We start from the raw sequence: 22,663 nt of genomic DNA on the forward strand, positions 1-22,663 counted from the left end.
GTCCTACACCTTCTGTATTCAACTTATGAAAAAAGCTTAACTGACACGACGATATTTTACTTTATAACTTGTGTCACTGTTACACATTCGTATTGGTTGCGTGGCATATGAGCGATTTCATGTGCTAGAAAAGCTGTAGCTATTAGCTTGCCCAAGTGGAAAAACAATGTACTTGTCACAAACTCGGCCTCTGTGGCTCCCTCCGATCGCCACCTGAGGGCGCCCTCACCTGAGTATTAACTGCTCCTGTACTACATTTCCCATAACCCTGTACCTGGCCTGATTACACCCCACCTGATCCACATCTCCTGGACTATAAAAGACCTTCATACCCCACCATGCTTTGCGAAGTCTTGTTTGCCACGGCTACATTTCTGAGCGTTATTTCCTGTGTATGATCCCCTGTGTTTTACCTTGGACTGCCTATTACCCCTGTTGTCTGCCCGCCGCCTGCCTACTGATATCTCTGCCTGTTTACTGTTTACCCTGCTTTGTCTGCCGCCTGTCTCGACTATCCGCCTGGTTTTTGACTCTGATCTGCCCTGCCTCTGACACTGTCTTTGCTGGTATCTGACCTTCGCCTGTACGACTCTGATATTCTAAATAAAGCTGCAGAATGGATCTCCCCGAGTCTGCCTCATTACAGTACTGTTTGCAGATACCGATTACAAAAAGCCACCTGAATGAAATAATCTCAACTACATCCAATAAAGAAAACGTAAACCATAACTGTATATTTTCATGTTATTTTCAAACAAAACATTGGTGGGGAGGTTCACCAGAGTTCCATCAGTTGTCGTTATATTTGCATTGTGTGAGAATATTTTTAAGGGGGAATTTTATTGAGGAAATGTTTAGTTGTTACAGTTTTGATTGAGGCATAAGAGCCTGATGATGTCAGTGTCACATACTGAAACTCTTAGTCGCTCTTTACTATAGTTTCAAAGAGAAAAACTAGAAGCACTAAAAATTGTGATGGATAACGTACTTGCTAAAACAATGATGGGGTTGTTATTACTGCTGTCACTGTTCTCTCATGCATATCGCAGCTCATGTATTTCAGTACCAATTATGCAGGAGACCCACTACTTACTCTTGAGAACTCACTGAAAAAACACTCTAAAATGACTTCATTCAGATCTATATACATATATAATCATTACATTACATGAAGCATTGCATACCACATTACAAACAGCATCATCATCAACTGAAGTGAAATGCATTCAATTTTATGCAGCAGCTGAAATAATTCTGTAAAAATATTTATTGGCAACAGTAAGCTTCAACTATTTTTAATTTAATCTTTAATCTAAACTTGAAATGTTAAAATGTCTGCATATGAGTGGTTAAATCATTATAGATAACTAGAATGGTCACTAGATATATGTCACAGACTGCATTTCCCATCATCCTCCCTGGCACCTATATAGAGCACACACTCCCTCAGTGCTGGTCTGACCTCGTCGTTGTGTTCCTGCCATATCTGTTTGAGTTTTACCTCAGTTCTGGTCATTGGGTCTAACACAGAGCTCAGCCTTTCACTATAAAAGCCTGCTTAAATCTTCCCTTCCTATGGCTTGATTGATTCCATGTTGGATCCAAAACAGCAGCAGCTGTGGCTGAAGAGTGTGTGTTTGTGACGAGGTCCTGATGAGAGATCTCTTCTCTAGCATGTGGCTGATGAGGATATATGTGTGTAGGTATGTATGTGTTTTCCTGTCCTGCGGGGATGCTGGCGGCTGATGAAGGACAGTGCTGCTGGCTTATTGAACTGCCTGAACCTCTTTCAAGATGAAGACTTTGATTGCAAGGACATTAGAGCCCACCTGCTGCCTGCAACCGGCGGTGGCCAAGACCTCTGTATAATGTGAACTTCACACACTTGCTTACATCACAGAGTGGGAGGGTGTCCATTGAACTTTATTATTATTAGTATTATTATTTTAGTTTCCATAAATAGTCATGTAGCACAGTAATTAATTTGTTGGAATGATTCCACTTACATGGAGCTTATGGCACAACTAACATGATGGTACTAATTTAAAATGGCCTGGTTAGAATTGTATTGAATACAAATTGCTTTTTAACTTCTCCAAGTTCAAGATATCTGTATGTGCTGCTGAAAGAAAACATAACTGACATATATTTCTGTGGCTAATTAAAGCACTAAGCAAAAACATCAATCAAATCTGTAACATCCATTGGCTTCAGGATTTACCATGGTAACAATGAATATTTCCAAAAATATATTAGCATTTTTTCTTTCTGCTTATTTTCTCTTTCAGAGATGCTCACACTTATAGAGTTGCTAATTAGATCAGTAATGACTTGTCTGAGTGAAAAATAAAGTTTATTTAAATTTTGCTTGCTGAGCTCCAGAATTTGACAGTAATCACTCCAGGTTTTCCAAACTCTACTCCGGGTTTTCTGTGTCCAGCTTCCCACTCACTCATCAGAGAAACGCATGAGCAAATTTACTTTCCTAATGCATGTTTGTGGTCGTGTTACGTCCTCGTGCTGTGTGTGTGTGTTTGTGTGAGTGTGTGTGTGTGTGTGTTTGTCTCTCTACTTTTCACCGTCACTTTCACTTTCTTAGACACCGCTCATTGGTCCAGTCATTCATCATCATCCTCTAACGTCATCCTCCCATCCTTTCACCAATCACAGATAAAAGAGCACGCCAGACCACTTACAAGCCCCCCATGTTGTTGTTGTTGTTGTTTTGTGCCAGTAATTTTGTTGTCATCTTGTTTAATTCTTGTATCCCCTTTTGTTTGTGTTTTCCTTGGTCTGACCCTAGGCATGCTGTGAACAGAGAGTGTACAGGGCCGACTCAGTAAAATGGATCCGCAGATTGAGAGGCAAAAACACTTTTCTTAAATTATTGGAATCTATCAATCTATTTTGATGTCCTTACTAAGCTGGACACTATTTTAATGGTGTCTGGGGCAATTGTAATGCAGTGTTACAATTGCCCCCGACTGTACCACCCCATGACAAGCTACCCTGCTAGCTTGAAACAACAGAGCTAATGTTTGACAAGGATATCTAATGGTCATCAGATTTAATTTCATAGACATTAATGGTTAAGACAGTATAAGGAAAATACTGTAGATGAGAAAAATTACTTTTATACCTCAATGAGTGTTTGTTGAAAAACTTTACCAAGTATGATTTAGAAGCTTGTCCTTTGGCATGCAGAGAGGGATCTCCACAGAGCACATGCAAAATGAGTTTCATGGTTCTGTCTCGTGTCGGACTGGTGTAATTTGAGATTAGGTTAGGTTAGGAGCGAGAGCCACCCCCTGTACTTTTGGTTTTCTGGTTAGGCAGTGTAGATTAGTTGAGGCGTCTCGGACGCTGAAGACTTTTCTTTTTCACATTTTCTTTTTGTAGTTAGTATTAGGGGATATTTATTACTTATTAGTATTTGTTACTTTATTTTCTTTGGCGCTGCCCTCTCTATCTCTTCTACGATTGTTTGTGTAAATACTGTAAATATATTTTTCCACTATTTTGTATATGCTTTGCTATCACACCTTTATATTTAGTTTGTACTCCCACTTAATAAATTACTTTGTTGCACTATATCTCAATTTTGAAAAGTTGGACCCCTGTACCCCTAGATTATTGCGGGGGTTGTAACAGGTCATATTAGGAATTATTTTAATTTTTGCTTATTAAAAAAGTTCAGTGTTACCCAAATAGCTATCTTAGGTTGTTTTATCAAACTTGCTTTTACGTCTGGCATTCTATTATGTAACGGCCACTTTTAACAATCCGGTCAGTTCCTAATGGATAAAATCAAGTCGACCCATATTTGTTTGTGCTGAACATCCTGTCAAGTTCTCGAAAATCAGAGTTTCATTAATGGGATTTCCCACAAGTTTGATTGATTTTGTGCATTGAGACAGAACTACGCTGGTGTTTACACACTCACATCTAGTAATCTTTGTTTCATATAATAAGGTTATGAGCAGTTTGGCACTTTTGATCCATGTAAATTCATACAATAGTAAAACAGCCTCTTTGTTTCTAACCGGTCTCTGTGATTCATCTTTTATTCTGTAAACGTGTAAATGATCCAGTATTGTTCCAACTAATGTACTAAAAGAGGCCAAATCCCTGTCCTGCAAACCATTTTGTCAAAATTAGGTTTAGGTATTAACAGTACATACTTAAATATTTTTGTATGTATAAATTAATATTCTCATAATAATAAGTCCTCATTCAAGTCTCATTCAAATTCAAGGGGTTCCATTTTTTTTACATTACTTAAAAAAATAACTACGGTGATGCAATAATATTTTTGTGTATCTTAATATCCACTATTTAGCACTAACTGTTCAGCTATGATAATTAATATTTTCCCCTTTTCTGACTTTTCTTAAGTCATCAAATCCATTAACATATTGAAGGTGACAGAGGTCAGATTTCTTCTACAAATTCATAACGTGCTTTTTATACAGTATTTGATCTCATATTTCATAATATTTCTCATTTATTTTTTTATTTTTTTACTTTCAATTATTTTCCTTCTGGTTTATTTATTTATTTAGTTCCTTTTTTGTCCAATTTTGTGCATTTCAGTCTCATCTTAACAGTAACTGTCACATTTGGGGATTTAATATATTATATAAACTTGCTTGAGGAAGAAAAGCAAGCAACCATTTTGATAATATTACCTATTAAAATGTACCTTTAAATAACTTTAAATATCTAAATAAATTAAAGGTTACTGCAATCATAGTTAAATAATCAGCTTTAATTATGAATCAGTCCATCATCAAGTAACCAAGTCTTCAAAAGTCCCCTTGGCTTTTGGCACCGGTTTTATGGATTGGGTCTGTAGATATTGCGTAACCCGTGGAACATGGAGCGCAATGGCAAGGATGTTACGTGGCTCTTGCCGCTCTCGCTGTGCGGTTAACCATGTAATCAATGCCTGCTAATTAGTTGAGATGCTGGAACAGTGAGTCAGAGGCCACGGATGACAGTAAGTGTAGATACGCTGCAATATTAGCGCCTAATTAATCTCTTTGACTGTCATCTGCCTCTCTGAATGTCACCACTCAACTCTTTTATCTGTACTTGATGCATGTATGTATGTTAGTTGTTCTACAATATAGATATTTAGCAATTTGAACAATATTTTTAAAAATATATGCAAAATAAATAAATTGACAACAGGAGGTTGCTAAAATGGGACACAGTGTGCATTAACTGCTTTTCATTAATGCATGGAAAGGCAACAGCGTCCGATGGAAGATTTGAGCGGAAATCAGATTAATATGCTGCCAATCCAAACTCAAAACCCTAACCCAACTACTACAGTGTCCAAAACAGCATTATTCCAACAGTGTCAAAGTGCAGGTGATTTTCTGCGTGTGATATACAATAATTTTCCGAATGGTGGCATTTGCCTGAACTTCGGCACATTGGATTCCAGATGCCAATTCAATAGTCCTGGCTTGTTGGAGTTGTCAAGAATGAAATCGACAAAGCTTGAATTGCATTGCATTCTTCCATTTAATACAATTCTTTTGATAGTCCAAAAACAAAAGTATAAATACATCTACTGACAATAAGATGCACACAAACAATATGCAAAACTCTAATGTATATCTGCCTCAAAATAAAGGGCTGAAACAGAATAGAAAGTGAAATACAGGGAGTGTCATTTCAATCTGTGAGAATTCATCTTAGTTTAAGCAAATGTGCAGATAGTTATAGTTAGACTATACTTATATAGTTATAAATATCTTGCATACTTTCAGCTGGATGAGAAGAAATGATGTCTGATTAACATCAGAGTGCTGGGCTGGTATATTATGAACGAGGTAGATCTGTCTCTAAATGTGAATGTCTATGATTCGTCTAATCATTCCAGAATCATAATCTGTATCACAGCATCTCTCATAATGAGTCATACTACACAGTTGTTTTTTTAGATACCTAGCATTTCACAGTCAACTGTGCTACTTGCCCCAAATACAAGGGTTGAAAACGGGAGCATAGTCAAAAATGCGAAGAATACATGTTTGTCAAATGAGTCACGCAGCACCTTCTCTGAGGCTGGTTTTTGACGTCGCAGTGTCTGCCACAGCTCTCCTCTCCCACTTATTTTATTCCGAGCACGTAGTGCTGTTTCCTGACGTTTTTTTCTTAATGAATCCTCCAACCCACCCAACCACTACTCTACCTCCCTCTCACCAACGATTTTTTTTTTCTTTTTGTCTCTCTCTCCCTATTCCCTCTTCCCTCTGTAAGGGTAAAATCACAGAAACTGAAACATCAGACTCACAACTGCCGAAACACGAGCCCCTTCTGTTTCAGAAAGCAGAAATATTTTCACTTACAGTGATTTTAGGGGTATCTGTTAAAATTAATACGGCTTTTTAAAAATGAAAACGTTTTTTCTTCACAAAACCTTGTGGTGGGTGATACAAAAATATCTACTGTTAAAATACAGGCACTCAGAAAACACATACAAACAGCTGGCAATTCTTCTCACAGAGAAATATACAAAAAATACATATCATAAAAATATATAACATATATAAGACCAAATTTACGGTACATAGCAAAAGATCAAAAACGGCTTTAAACTCCCTAAACACACCAAAGCTGAAATACATTAACAGTGCAAATAAGTACTGAACCGAAATACTGATCATTTTCACATATGCAGCATATTCTAAATGTACCACTTTTCACATGTCAGTAAATCGGGTTCTTGTTTAGCTTTTTCTACTTCACATTCAGTTGGCTGACACTGGTTTGCTGCTAAGATGTCAGTAGATATGATCTGATTCATGTCCCTAGAGTTAGCTACAGTGTGCAGGAGAAAACATGTATTACTCCCAAAAACACACACAGGTTTACAGGAATACATGCAAGGATGTATAGGAACATTTTCATGTGCTCAGATTTCACTTTGCAGTCACTTGACAGACAAAGCAATAGGTAATAGCAAAATAACAGTCTGGAACTTCAAAAACACTTCTGTGACGCAACACAAATATGTAACTGCACAAATTTCACTCTAATCATACTTAAATGCTGTTCATCTGTTGATCTTGTCCTAATACATTTGACTTGGCATAAATAAATAAATAAATAAATAAATAAAAGTAAGTCCTGGAACTCACTGCAAACTGCATGTAACTTAATCATACATGATGTACATGTTAACATATTAAGTAGCTGTCATTCTTTTATCAGTGTTCATATTTATCACAAAAGCCTTCCTTTCCTGACCTGCAGTCAGCTGTACAGAGATTTACATTATTTTCTTTTGCATCCTCCTTTCACAAAACCCTCAAGATGAAAGCAGGGAAAGTTGCAGCATTATCAGGGACTCTCCTGTTTCTCCAATGACCCAACCATATTATTTCTCCAATCTATAAACTGACACACACAGAGCTCCTCCATGGTCCTCGTTTCTTTATGATTTTTACCTAATAGAAACATAAAATGCATTTGCCTGTGTACTGTCACAAAAATGTTTCCACAGGCCACCAGTGAAAGTGAGGAGATGTTACGGACAACTTGCCCTCAAACTGAGCCAGCGGATTAGGTCTTTTTTTTCCTTTTCTTTCCAGAACAGCAGAAAAACTTCTGCCTTTGTTAAGTGCGTCTCATAGAGTGCACTGCTCTGAGCTGAAGATGCCGCCCTCCTTCTTTTCTCTCCTGCGAGACCGGTGCACCTTCCAGCAGGCAGCCGCTATCAGCAGCATGACGAAGCCCATGACCAGCAGCACCAGGGACAGCACTCGAGTCTGGGGCAGCGTGTTGAAGGTGAACGTGACGCCGGAGCCCGCCATGCCGATCACCAGCGAGATGAACCCGAAGGGAAAGACGCAGCGGTACCAGGACTTCTCCGTGCCTCCGGTGGCCTGGGCCAGCCGCTCCAGAGTGGAGAGGTCCTCCGGCGCTTTGGCTGCAACCATCGGGCTCGTGCCATCGTGGGACAGGCTGCAGTCGGGGTCCAGCGTCGCCAGCTGTGCGGAGGCTGGAGGCTGGCAGGGCAAGCGGCCAGAAGAGCAGCCCATCTCACTGACCTTCTGACTGTCGCCGCTGATGTCTTTTCTGGTTGCTGATCCTCCTCCTGCTGGCTGTTTCAGGAGTGAGCATTTGCCTGGGAAGGAGGGATATTTCTGGCAGTGATCTATATATAGAGCTGGAAGAGAACAGGAGAGTCATGCAATCGTTATTTGCCAAGGTGACAGTTTTACTCACTTCCTCTCTCAGGCTGCGACGTGTTCCTTGTTCCGTTGCATTTGTTGAGTCTCCCCTGCTTGTAGCAGCAGCACATTGTCTGTTTTGCTAGCAGAGCTGACTGGAGTCTTCAGAGCCGAGGGCCAGGGAGGAGCCAATGAGAGCAGAGGGTCTGGTCGGAGCCGTCCGATTGGCTGCCTTTCTCATGATGGCAGATGGTTTGAGAGAGCTCCAAACAGGAGTGTTATTGATGATGCTGATATATCCACAGCGTATGCCACCTACATTAATGCTCGTGTCCTGCCCTCTCACGCTTCTGGTCTTTCTTTTTCTATAAATACATATAAAATGTTTGAATTCACTGAATTCAAAAGACAAAACAACAAGACCTTGAATGAATGAATGAATGAATGAATGAATGAATGAATGAATGTGTGTGTATGTGCTTCTTTATAAACACACACAGTAGAATAGTATTTTTGCAAAGCCACATTTTCTATCGCAGTAGTTTATTAATTAATAGACATTTCTTATTTTTAATACAGCTGCAAATGATTGCACTCCTTAATGAAGTTTGTAATTGCAATAGAATATAAATGTCTCACCTGGAAAACTTTTGAACAGTTTGAACTTTGTCTGCAATAGTGAAGAAAAGACTGTGGGAAGCTGCTGGACATTTAAGGTGGAGTTAAAACAAAACCACATCTCACACTGGAAAATATAGGAAAAAAATGGATAAAATGGCCAGACAAGCTCAAAGATTGGATCTACAATGGTTCCAGAAAGTATTCAGATCCTTTCTTTCTTTTGCACATTTTGTAATGTTGCAGTCTTATGCTAAAATTATTCAAATTAAGACTCCATACCCCATAATGACAAAGCAAAAATCAGTATTGTCATAACTTTGCAAATTTGTTAATGAAAAAACTGAAATATCACACTAATATAAGTATTCAGACCCTTTGCTATGACATTTGAAATTTAGATCAGGTGTATCCCATTTCTCTGGTTTACCAGAAAAATCTGTGGCAAATTCAGTGGATTGGACATGAGTGCTCAGATTCACCTTCCAACAAGAAAATCACCCTAAGCACACAGCCAAGACAATTCAAGACTATATAGATTAATATATTTCTGTAATGACAGGTCTCTGAGTGTTTGGCATTGTAACGGATACGACAATGATGATATGTTTGGTCTTGGCGGAATAAATCTGCTACGCTGCTGCAGAGACTTGCTACTACCAAAACACACACGACACGCTGCTGTGAGCGAGTAAGACATGCTGCTGCCGAATAATACAGCATACATAACCCATAAATACATAAGCCGTAGCAGATTTATACAGGTGGAGCTGGGGAAAGTGGAGGTTTTCTGAAAGTGCGCTGCAACTGCTTCAACAAACACTGACCAAGTATTTAAAGGTTGAGCAGCGATCTCATTGGCTACTGATAAGAGGTGTGCCCAAATACTAAATCCGTATTCGGAAAGGCACGGGGGGAAAAAACACTGTCTACGGAGCCCCGAAAGGGACATGGTTAGTCGCTTGCTAGCAGGAGCCTGTTACTTTGTAGTACAACAGATTTCACTTACCACATAAAGAGTAAGGAGAGATGGCTGATGGCTGAGGACAATGGTGAATGGTTTGCAGTTCCTGAGTGTCACTGAGAAATATCTAATCTTGTGAAATGTGTAATAAGTTCTACCTAGTATACACACAGTATGTGTGATTGCGAATCTTGAAAGTGAAAGTAAAAGTGTGCACGCATTCAAAAGCGATTTCAATACTCTGCATATTAACAGAAGCTTCCTGATGCTGGCAAATTATTTACATTATAATTACCCAACTATATAACTGAAAGAGAAAGCAAAGCATATATATAGAAAGAAATATATTTTTTCCTCCCATCTCATGTGTATTCCCTTTAGGGGCTCCGTAGTATACGTCATTTCCTTTCCGAATATGGTATTCCGCTTCGGGCACGTCTCTACTATTGATACAGCAGGAACCAGTCGGCTGTGCCCTATAGAGAATCATGTGATTGCGTTAAGAGACAGATTGAGTTAAGGACCTATCAGCCTGCACCATCTAGAGTTAAATGACAGAACTTTTGTGATTGATTATATATATTCAGAAAATTGTTATGCATTTGTTTCTATTTTAAATAAAAAACCTGTTCTCATTTAACAAATCTATTCACTCAGTTAATGTTTTCTAATAATGGCATGTACTCCCCACATCAACACTCGAAGAAAAACCAATTCATTCTAGGCACAAAGCAACATCACACACTGCCAAATGGAACATGATGCACAAAAGGACAGAGCTTTTTATCTGAGAGAAGCTTTTAGATGAAGATGTTCAACATCTGCAGTCCATGTGGCTAATTATATGCTTGCTTCTATTTATACAACCACGAGAATCAAACTGGGGGATTCAACGCAACGAGCACAGAGTAAGAACAATGTGATCTGATTTGCTGGATCACGTTCTGCACAAATAGAGAAATTACACAAATTACAAGAACATTTGGTCAAAGGAGCATTTCTTGAAGAAGCAACTGAAATGTATTTCAGTGTAAAAATACAGGGCTTCTTGTGTGAGCTCTGCATGCGTTAAACCTGTGCAGCTGTCTATATGCACCGAATGAGTTCATGCATAGCTTGCACCATTAGCACTATTGTAGTTTCTCTCCTTCCAATGTGGGGTTCATGTCGTGGGAAGCAAAGTGTAGCCTGCAGGGTCCCATTCAATAACTACGAAAATCCCCCTCTAATGGATGTTATAGGTGACTGAACGAGGAGAGGGGAGCCCAGGGAGAGTGAGAGAAAGAGAGAAATGAAGAGGAGTAGTAAACACATTTAAACCAGCACTTGGATCTATAGAAACACATTTCAGTGATAAATTGTGTGAAAAGAGCATAGGAAATGAATGTTGCCTATCAGATGAACCCGAGGAGCATTACAGCAGTGAGAGGATGCCATATGTCCGGTCACCTGACATTAGTGCGATGACTCACTGGTGCCCAGCGAGGTACGACACACTGAGCTCTGCCTACAGCTCCACCTGTCACCCGGTCTGGTGCCATTTGTGCCAACTTATCATTGCATCTCAGCCACCGAACAAATGATAAATGCACTCTAAGGGGAAATGTACTTTTGTCTGTTTAAAGCACAGCCGTAGCCGTACAGACTGGCTGGGGAGTGTGAGAGTCTTTGATTCTCCACAGCATCTACAGCACAAACTAGTCATGGCGAAAGGCTTGGATGCTGCTGATGGGTAATTAGCCCAGTTCTGTAGGAGCACGTGGGCGAGAACTATCATGGAAGGAGGAGCGCTGATGGATTGATTGAAAGAAGAGGAAAAGAGCAAGGATGATCTCCTTTGTTGCATCTTATCCATATTGTACGAACTTAACAGAGGCATGCTTTCAGAAAGATTCCCTAGACACACTCTAGGGAAAATCTGAGGAAATCCTGAAGGTTTCAAAGAGCCAAAGTCTGAGTAATCATCTAAATCCAGGAATTTCATTCAAAGGGCCGTGAAGAGACTGAGCGAGGTCTGTCTAGAAAATATACAGTATAAAACAGCCTATAGAATTTCCAGTAACACTCAAAAGGTTCTTCCTATTAACATAAGTTAAGGGGATAGTTCACCAAAAAATAAAAATACTGTCATCATTTACTCGCCTTCGTGTCATTCCAAACCTGTGACTTTCTTTCTTCTGTGGAGCACAAAAGAAGATACTTTGAGAAATGTCTCAAGTGTTTATTGGTCCATACAATGAATGGAAGTCAATGCATGAGCTCCAATGTTGTTTGGGCCCGACGTTCTTAAAAATATCTCCTTTTGTGTTCCACAGAAGAAAGTCAGTCATACAAGAACAACACGAGGACAGTAAATGATGATGAATGATCATTAACCCTTTAATGCAATACATGACGTAACAATGAACAATATTTTGACAGCATTTACTGATCTTGATTAATTCTCATTTCTACAAATACTTATACATTTTTAGCATTACAGGTTCATTTAAATTAGGTAAAGTATAAAGAACAAACATGAAACGGCAATGAACAATAGTATAGGTTTTTTTTTTTTTTTTTAACATATTATTATTGTCATGCTGTGGTTGATGCAGGAATGAGAAAAGTGCAGCAGTCTTTTATTAACCCCAAAAATCAAAATAACAAAATACTAGAAACTCTCTACACACGGACAGAACAACCACAATAAAACTGAGGAGAATGGACAGCCATGGCTACAAACTGAGGGATATAAATACAAAAGATAATCACTGAAAGGAAACGAGAAACAGGATTGTAATCAAACAATGAGTAACCAAGAAAACAAATGCAAACAAAAGAAAACAGAACAGGAAAAACAACTCTAACGCAGGCTAAGGGGGCATTTACACGACAATGATATAAAAAAAACTGAAACATTTTTCTTTATATAGACCACGCTGTCAAAACGATCCCCGTTCGCACGGATCCGTGAAAACGACTAAAAACGCTGAATTGTGCATGTCAGGCCAGTAGTTTGTGATGTCACTGTGTAAAGAAAGACTATGCGCATGCGCACATACGCAGTCTTTCACAGAGAACACGTAATACGCATGTGCATGTCATCACCATTTTCACAGATCCAGATCATTTTCAAAAACTTGCACTTTGAAAAAGTTTGCATTTTCAGGCCCCCAAAACGCAGCTGTCGTGTAAATGAATGGCCAAAAAGCATTAAAAACAATCTCATGTAAATGGCCCCTAAACATAACAATTATACTCTAAAATATATGATATAGAATATAATATTTATGAAAATGCTGTAAAAAAGTTGTTGATTAGTATACTGAAACAGGGAATCCCTGTGTTTTATGTTTTCCCTGTTTTCCCTGTCTTCATGTTTGGTTATCTTTGTTTTTCGTGTGTTCATGAAATAAAGACGGTTTGCTAATAGATCCTCACCTCTCCTGCTACAATCATATCTAATGCATTATAATGGAAATGGATTGAATCTTATTTTAAAGTGTTACTGAATGTTCTTTAATGATTTTCATGACATTTCTAACTATTTGAATATAATGCTGATACATCACTGCACATTATCATTTAGAAGCTTTTATCTAAAGTTACTTACAAATAAGAATACAACAACAAGCCTTGAGTCCTAGTCGAATGTTTAGTTTCCTTGAACTCGTCCTGAACACGCAGAGAGCAGAAGGACAGCAAGAGAAGATCACATACTGAAAGGGCAAATTCCCATGTGGCATTAGCTCATCATATACTTCTGTACCTGCTGAGAACAAAATGCCACTCAGTGTTCAACTTTCACTACAAGCTCTGTAAAATCCTCAGAAGGCTGAACAGAATTATAGAATTATGGAAGATGACTTGTTCAAAGCAGCTGGTAAAACATGTTTGGTCTTTTCTGGGCTCATAAACGCCTCACAAAGCCTACTCATATTTGACTGTAGGTGATATGATTGTTATAAGTCAACCCACGGTTATGTGCTGGGTGGATAATTGCATCATTCTCTGTTAATCACAGCTACATGCACTTTAACAAGCAATATCATTTCCCATTTTTCCAATTACAGTTAAGCTTCGGGGATTCAAAGCAGGTTCGCCAATGTCATTATTAATAGCAACATATCGATGTCTCTGTGGAAACTGAGCCATACTAAGCATAACAAAAGTCATCACAGTGAGTCACGATGTGCCACTCACATAAACACATGATGTTTAAATGACATCCGTGCTTCATTTCAAATTAACAAGTTAGTTTTGTGTGTTTAATTTGTCCAGTGACACAGTCAAGAGCATCTGGGGGAAACAAAAACAAGCAACATCCATTTCTAAGAAAAAATAAGTTTAACGATTTATAGCGACAAATGAAGGCAAAACAATCTCAGGGTTAAAGTGCCACATCAGCTATTGTTCTTGGGGTGGCAGAACTTTAATTCACACAACATGTGCAAGTCTGCAGGTTATCTGATCCGTGGAACTGTGATGTGTTTGGAATTTGCTCCCTCTGGGCAAATAACCATGAAATAACCATAAAAGTTTAATTGAACACAATAGCAATGTGATTGTACCCGATGCCACCCCTTTATACTCCAGACAGATCATGCCAATGGCACTCGTGTTCTGTATACATGGGGAAAGAGAGACCAGATATTCCTAAAAGAATGAGAGATGACTGGACAGGCTTGTCACTAACACTCCATGCCTTACCATGCCAATAATATATTAAGTCCAAAGTATACTTTGTCTGTCCGTGTGACGCAATTTTTATCAGTTTTATGCACTTAGCAAAGTGACTACATATAGCTGCCATCAGCCGGATGGGGGAATTTTCAAGTGTTACAAAAAATAATTTTGTTGTGGATTAGTTGAATTTGTGGAAAACTTCTGTCAGTAATGTCACTTACAGCAGCAAAAAATGAGTTTGTAAGATAAACGATACCTTTAAAAATGGCAGTGGCTACTGAGCAAACCACATTGGGAAAAGGTCACGGTGTGTCTTGAACTTCAGTGGGCATTAAAGGGAGTTTAATTTGAGCCGCAGTGTTTAATGTAATCGGGAAATGAAGTCTGTAACTTAAAAACAAACGGAACAGAAATTAGCACAATAATTTAGATTAAAATAAGCATTTACAAGTATCATAAAATTTACACAAGAAACTGTACAGTAACTGTAATTGGATCTTATTAAATCCCTTACACTTAGGCCCCACAGGAAAAATAAACTAATGTATTCAGAGGTCCGTATAGAACATTCTCCTGCCGACGTGTTCACACTTAGACTGCATCTATGTTTCTCCCTTTTAGCTGTTAATTAGTGATTTTAATCTGTATTTCTGCTTTATAACTGTGGACAAGCTTATTTCGTATACACCACTTTTTAAAAACAATAATATGTAGGGCTGCACAATTAATCGAATTTCTATTTGCGATTACGATTATATGGAGTTTTATTTAACAAAATTTGGGAGGCGCACGTTAAGGTAATCAACCAATCAGTGCAAGAGGAAGCCGGTATATAAAGCCGTCTATCACCTCTATCCCGCGACAAGTTTCACAGCATCCCTCCACCACCCCATCACCTCACTCTTGGCAGGTTTCTATCCCAGTTAAGGAGGGGACGTACTCTGGGTTCGGGCCAAAATCTGAGCTCGGAGCCCTCCACCGGACAGCACTCCAAATACGCATAAATTACTATAAATTATAAATATACCATAAATTACTTTATTTGATTTCATGTACGTGTAAACTCGTGAAGGATGCCATGATTTCGCAATGTTCAAAGGCGCGAATACAAAAAATAATCCACTTACATTATTCTGTGTGTTTAGAGCATGTTACATTGTGAGAGGCGAATCACGGCTACTTCAGACTGTAAACGGTCTAACCCAGCACAACAAGAACTAGCAGTGCCGTAAGTGTGCGCTGATTGGTCGAACGCACGCGAAACACCAGCACCCGCCATTTGTAAAAAGCTGTGTACACAGCCTATATATTTACTCCACGAACTAACTCTACAAACATAAAAACAGTGGTAGATGGACCTCTCAACCTTAGACTAAAAAGAAAATCCAGCGTGCCTTTGAACGGACCAAACAAAACATGATTATGAAAGTGAAGTGACTTGTGGCCAAGTATGGTGACCCATACTCGGAATTTGTGCTCTGCATTTAACCCATCCAAGTGCACACACACAGCAGTGAACACACACCCGGAGCAGTGGGCAGCCATTGCTGCGGCGCCCGGGGAGCAGTTGGGGGTACGGTGCCTTGCTCAAGGGTCTCACCTCAGTCGTGGTATTGAAGGTGGGGAGAGCGCTGGATATTCACTCCCCTCACCGACAATCCCTGCTGGACCTGAGACTCAAACCCATGACCTTTGGGTTATAAGTCCGACTCTCTATCCATTAGGCCACGACTGCCCCCAATTTTCTGGTCAGCTAGCCACATTGGGCATCAACAACACAGCAAACAAACACTTTTTCATATACTCTCTACTTTCTTTGAATAACAGTTCTATCTAACAGTTTATTAGACAGGACTGTTAAACAGAACGTAAACTAATGAAGACAGACGGAGAATACGAGCTCTGGCTGAGCTGTTCTCAGCGCCATCAAAATAAAAGTCACAACAACAAGCGCAGTTTACGTCACTTCAGAGTTCCTGCTGGCGGCGCAAACGCAACCAGGAAAATGGCCCATGTGTTTTTTTTTATTTTTTATTTTTTTAAAGCACCTAAATCAACGCACAATTAGAAATTTGAGGCTTATTGCTATAGAAAAGCAATAAAAACATTTAAGGAAGAGTGTGTTCAGCTTGTTCATGCAGTTGCTCCAAACAATGGTATAAAGCTATTCAAAACATCATTCAGTGTAAATTATGACAATCGTAATTAATAATCACAATTACAATTTCAAGGGAATAATCGACAATTATGATTTTTGTCATAATCGTGCAGCCCTAATACGTAGCCAATATACTATATACTGTGATATTTTTGTCTCACAATATAGAGCATACAAAAATAAATGCAATTTGTTTTTAATTAGTCAGTAAGAAATCTGCCTAGCTAGTAATATTAGCTATCTAGCTAACGCACCATATATGGTAGGTGAAGTTAAAGGTGCATTAAGCGATTTCTGAGAAACGCTGTTAAAAGTGGATCTGACCGAGCACCAAAACACACCTGTAGCCAATCAGTAGTAAGGGGCGTGTCCTCTAATGATGGGAGACGTATCTGTTCTGCATAGTGTTTGTGAATTTGGGGGCGGGGCTATCAATATAGGGGTGTGATCCTTTTGGATAAGGGTGTGTTTCGGTGATTTCACATAAATCACTTACTGCACCTTTAATAGGGACAGTTTTAAAAATGTGCATCTAGAACAAGTTCAGGTTTAAGTATTTGGGTAATTTGCATTAATATGAAATTAAAAATGTCTCTCCAGCCAGGTAACCAAAGTTTGCACCCATAGCCATAATTAGTGAAAACAAATAGGTATATGTAAACATTTTATTGTGTAAAAAATTTTATTGTGTAATTCATATATATATATATATATATATATATATATATATATATATATATATATATACACACACACACTACCCTCCAAAAGTTTGGAAACACGCCTGGCAAAGTGTGGTTTTGGACGATATCAGCATAAATCCTTATCATTTTTTGGTGCAAATACATTAAAGTAACTTGACATTATCATTGAAGATCAGCAATAATAACTTTCATTTTGATTACATAATAATGGCAATATAAACATGTCAAAGTCAGACACGCCCCTTTGCCAGCTGTGATGCTGTTACTGGATTAAACTTGGCCCAGGTTTGTAATAGATCTTTGGGTCAGAACACCTTAATAGCTTCAACAATTGATTGCCAATTAAGTTTAGAATACAATGAACCAATCAGAACCCAATCGAGAATGTAAGTTTTTTACTATGTATAAACTGTTTATGTAAGATATATATATATATATATATATATATATATATATATATTAAATATGAATATATATAACAACGCTGCAATTCTTGATTCATTTGGTCCAAGTTTTCGCTCAGTTAAATGACAATTAATTATTCAACATCGCCATCTGGAGGTAAGTACAGTTCTTATGTTATTGCACCAAATAAACAACAAAATCTACCTACATTTTTTTAACCTAGAAGTAACATCGATTTTGATTATATAAAAGTTCTGATTCTTGTGGAGTAAAGGAAATAACCAAGACGACTCACTGCAAGCCCTGCAAACTAATGTGGCAAAACTGGAACCATTTAAATGCAGCTGTATGGCTGAACTAACGCTGAACACCGAGAGATGCATGCTTGATTAATCGCAAAAACTGTGTAATTTTCTGTAACGACCCCCGTTTTGTTCAAGCTTTCAGATTGAGTACAAAGTAAAGATCTTACACTAATGAATGATCTCACAGGTCACAGACCGCGCATCTTTAGTGTCGTCGTCTGCGATGCGCGTCTGCAGAGACTGCGTGTGACGCAGGCGACCAGCAGCCAATGGCGAGAGACACACGCGCAGCAGAGTTGCGCAGTTACATGGTGAGGAGCGCAGCCATTACACTTGATCTTAAATCTTTATAAACCGTCGCTCGGATTGCACTGGCCAAATCATTTCTCTACTAATTCCGTTATGGTGAACTGAAAGTAGCTCAAAATGTGAGCGGGATTTTACTGATCTCTGCCCAGGAAAGTTGTGAAACTTCACAAGGTGTAGCGCGTCTGCTAGTGTCAGTGTCCCTCGCCTCCTGCAAGTCCTCGCGTCTCGCACTGCGCTGTAATGATGGGCACTCCTCTCAGGAATCAGTCGTCTGCGGCGAGTTGCGTGCCGTTATGCGATGATGACGCCGCGCCTGCAGGCTCGTGTTCTGCGCGAGCGTCACAGCTCGAGGCCGCGGCTCCGGTTCTGCTCTGTGAGTCTATCGCTGGATTTCGTCCAGTTTTAATAAATCCTTTCACTGTTTAAGCATTTGACTGCTTCTTTTAGTGAAGTTGGCTACTGTATGCGCAATATAGACACTTAATTAGACTTAAACTAATTAATTTCTTCATGGAGAAATGTTATAAGCATAACATATAAACATTTGTCTACCTCTGTCTACCTCTGCACAAGCCAGTGTGATTTTTAGCTTCATTAAAAAATAATAATAAAGAACTGCACTACCCATAATCCTTAAGAGAGTTCTACCAATCAGAGAAGTCGTTGTTGCTTTGCCAGAAAATCTCATTGCAAACTATGTGATCAAGTCAGTTTCCCTACACTCTTAAAACAACTTATATAGTTGTATAAATTTATTGTTTTGCTGTAAACATAAAATATATTTACTTTTAAGTAAATGTCTATAAATCAATCATTTTATACTGAGTTTTCTTATTTGATCACATCGATTGCAGTGCTTCATGGGATGAGTAGCTAATCCCTTCTTTAAACAAACAAACAAACAAACAAACAAAACACTTCTTAATGTTTAGACTCGTCTCAGGTTTGGTTCATGGCTTGGATCCAAATACCTCCAAGCAGTGTTGGGGTGTAACGAAATAACTAAGTTATGTTTTTAAAATACAGAATTTGAGCAACTGTTTTCATTACAGTTACATTCGAAAAGTATTTTAGATTACCAAAGTGATTACTTTGAATTTTAATGTCATTTATTTTATTTAAACATTAATGTAAACTGTGACGGGAAATTAATGTAAACAGCAATTAAAGATTAAAGCATCATAAGCTACAGTTCTGCTCATAAGCTTCATACTCCTTGCAGAATATGCAGCATTTGAATCATTTTAACAAAAAAAGCGGGATCATAAAAATTGCATGTTATTTTTATTTAGCTAGTACTGTCCTGAATAAGTTATTTCACATAACAGATGTTTACATATACTCCACAAGACAAATGACTGAATTGATATAAAATGCCCCATTAAAAAATGCACAGACCCTTGAATCTGAACTGTCCTGCCCTGACCTGGATGATCCATGACTGTTTTCATGTTTTGTGAGTCCCTTGTAATTGTAAAAAAAAAAAAAAAGAAAAAGAAAAAAAAAGGTAATTGCGAGTTTTTATCTCAGAATTGTGAGATTTAGGCCCGGTTTCACAGACAGGGCTTAGGCTAAGCCAGGATTAGGTTTTTTGCATGAAAATTGCATGATAACTTGCAATTCTGACTGTTTTTTCTTTCAGTTGTGAGTTTATATCTCGCAATTCTGACATCTTTTCTCAATATTGCGAGTTTATATCTCAGTTCTGACTTTATAACTCGCAATTGCGACTTTATATCACGTAATTCTGGACAAAAAGGTCAGAATTGTGAAATAAAAACTTGCAAGTACCATTTTTTGTGCTACATATTATTAGTATTCCAAAGTATTCTAAAGTAGTTAGATTAAATTACGAAACTCGGGTAATCTAACAAAATACGTTACAGATGACTTTTAAAAGCATGTATTTTGTAATCTGTAGTGAAATAAAAGTAAAAGTAAAAAGTAACCTACCGAGCCCAGCTGTTCTCTATAGAAGTGATAGAGCTGTTCTTCAACTTCTTCGTTGTGTTTGTTCACAGATCCCATCAGTGTTAACAGTGCTTTACCAACGTCAGCAGTTTTTAACAACAGAGACAACAAAGTCCCGCATGGTCAGTGTTATGGAGCATTTATATCATATATCACAAAGTATTGTCCAGCTGTAGTATTTGTAAATGAACAGCTGTTTTTTTCTAGATAATGTGCTGATTGTGATGTTTAAATAAAAAATGAAATGTTTTGATTTAACATTGTATTGCAATCCACAAAATCTCCAGGTGTTCGAGGGATTGAGGCGGTTTCCACATCTTCTGAGTTTACCCACGGTGCCATTGTGCACCTGATCGAAGCCATGCAGAGGTGCTGGGACGTTTACAGCGCACGAGAGCGATCGCTTCTCTTCCAGAGCGTCCAAAAAGAACTGGAAAGTCACGGTCACTCCTTACCTGTGGAGAAGATTCGCAGAAAATGGAATAACCTCATCGTTACATACAAGAGAGTTAAAGATCGCAGCTTGTTGTGTGGCGGCCAAACAAAGACCTCGTGGGAGTACTTTGAGGTAAGAGATTGGAAACATGTTATTAATAATGCATATTCATTTCATAAAGCTTCCAGCATGTTTTTTTTATCATATGACTTGGCTGCAGACGTTCACTATATTCTCATTTCAAGAAATCGTATTATTGCAAGAGTCTCAAATACCCTTCCTTTTTTAGAAACACTAAACTTGAATGAGAATATACCTGAATAACCTGAAAAAAAAATACCTGAAAAACCTGAATAATAAATATTAAAATGTTGAATACAGTATAGCTTACCCTTAGAACAATCCTGAAGTTATTGTAGGATCATCATGGACACAGAAAACTTATGATGGTGGAATTACAGTGACTGAATGATCTCTGTTCTGTTCTGTTGTTTATTAATCACAGATGATGGACAATATATTAGGAAAGACTAAGTTTGTTCAGCGAGGCCCTGCTTCAGCCACTCTTGTTGGATTTGCAACTACAGCCAAAGCATCTGTAAAGTCTGAGGATCCTCCATCCAGCAGTGTTCCGGTGGCTGCGGTGGCCGCTCCGTGTCTGCTTCCCACCGGAATCATCACAACCTCTTCCCAGATCCCGACGCTGGTGACGTCCCCAGTGCTCTGCAAGGTCAGCCCGAAACTGACCGCCAGCCCCTCCTGCAGCACAGACGCACCTCTGCCGTCCCCTTCACCAAAGCCAGCTCCGCCGGTGAACCGCCAGCCTCTGAAGCGGAGATTACGGCACCTCCGGCTCAACTCCGCCGCCTCTCGAGTCGCTCAGCAGCACGGGCAGGCCGAGGAACGCACTTTACTTCTTCGCAATTTCCTCAGCGGTCAAGAAGAGCGAGCTCGTTTAGACGAGCAACACCAGCGCAAGACAGAGGCGCGCGAGCGGCGCAGGGAGAGAGCGGCGCGGGCCACGGCTGATGCCATGGGCAGGATGGCGACGGCGCTGGAGCTGATCTCGTCCAAACAGGACACCATCATCGCGCTGCTTCAGAGGCTGGCTGATAAACACTGAGAGATCTTCCTGTTTCTCTTGTGCTAATATTGCTTTTGAAACTGAATTGAATTTGATTTGAAGTGTATGAACTGTTGTTAATAGTATATTTAAGTCATTGATTTGAGATCCTGGTTACTGTTAAAAGCTTGAAAGCAAAATGTAAAAACACAAACATATGGACTCTTTAACACATTATCATACAGTGCCTAAAAAAAAAAGATGTTTTCATGTTTTATTGTTTTACAACATTGTTCCACAGAGGGTTTTTAGTTTTGACTACTATTTGACACTCAATATCAGTATTGTTTAATGTTCAGTCACAAAAAATATTATTATTATAGTTGTAAATGAAGGGGGGAAAAAACTCCTTTTGGAAGATGGACGGTTTTAAAATGAAAAATAAGAATAAACATGCAGTCATTCTTGTTGCTCTAGTGGTCAGTAGCACAGTACACACCACACTGGCTCTTATTCAATGCAAGCCAAATAATCTGCCTCCAAAACTGATGAAGTCCCCAGTGCTTTGACTGTAACAGCTGAACGATGCCTTATTTTACAACCCGCAATTTCTTTATGCATTACTTAAAACGGCTTAAGGATCAGGCTCGTTTGAGATGAGCAAATTCTGCGGTGAGAAACCCGTTAGGGTGTGTTGAGTGTGTCCGACTGTTGGTAGATGCATAAGTACTTAATGACATCACATGCCATGGTACATGAAAACTGACAAGTTAAGTTGGTTAAAAGGACAGTGCTCGTTCATTATTCGACCGCTATTTCACATGGATGTACAACAAGCAAAAACGCTAAAGCAGGATTACAGGAATCAGTTAC

The 22,663-nt window shown here is 38.9% G+C and overlaps 2 protein-coding genes across 3 annotated transcripts; one reads left to right on the top strand and one right to left on the bottom strand.

Annotated features, from left to right (window-relative positions):
* Nucleotides 1–5,513: 5,513 nt before the first annotated feature.
* Nucleotides 5,514–15,945, bottom strand: LOC125255852. Of its 2 annotated transcripts, XM_048171351.1 has the most exons (3): nucleotides 8,829–15,945; nucleotides 8,245–8,554; nucleotides 5,514–8,143 (listed from the first exon to the last, which is right to left on the bottom strand). In XM_048171351.1, the coding sequence occupies exons 2-3, from the start codon at nucleotides 8,318–8,320 to the stop codon at nucleotides 7,644–7,646; spliced, it is 576 nt and encodes a 191-aa protein (XP_048027308.1). In that variant the 5' UTR covers nucleotides 8,321–8,554; nucleotides 8,829–15,945; the 3' UTR covers nucleotides 5,514–7,643. The 2 variants fall into 2 exon arrangements, with proteins under 2 accessions (XP_048027308.1, XP_048027307.1); XM_048171350.1 differs by having other exon boundaries at nucleotides 8,245–15,945.
* Nucleotides 15,946–18,320: 2,375 nt separating this feature from the next.
* si:ch1073-357b18.4 (uncharacterized protein LOC797129 homolog) lies at nucleotides 18,321–22,260 on the top strand. The gene is made up of 4 exons (XM_048171455.1): nucleotides 18,321–18,693; nucleotides 20,342–20,413; nucleotides 20,579–20,859; nucleotides 21,233–22,260. Exons 1-4 carry the CDS (start codon nucleotides 18,561–18,563, stop codon nucleotides 21,848–21,850), a joined length of 1,104 nt encoding a protein of 367 aa, XP_048027412.1. The 5' UTR covers nucleotides 18,321–18,560; the 3' UTR covers nucleotides 21,851–22,260.
* The last annotated feature ends 403 nt before the right edge of the window (nucleotides 22,261–22,663 follow it).

Source organism: Megalobrama amblycephala, linkage group LG20 (genome assembly GCF_018812025.1).
Source record: "Megalobrama amblycephala isolate DHTTF-2021 linkage group LG20, ASM1881202v1, whole genome shotgun sequence".
Taxonomy (NCBI): Eukaryota; Metazoa; Chordata; class Actinopteri; order Cypriniformes; family Xenocyprididae; genus Megalobrama; species Megalobrama amblycephala.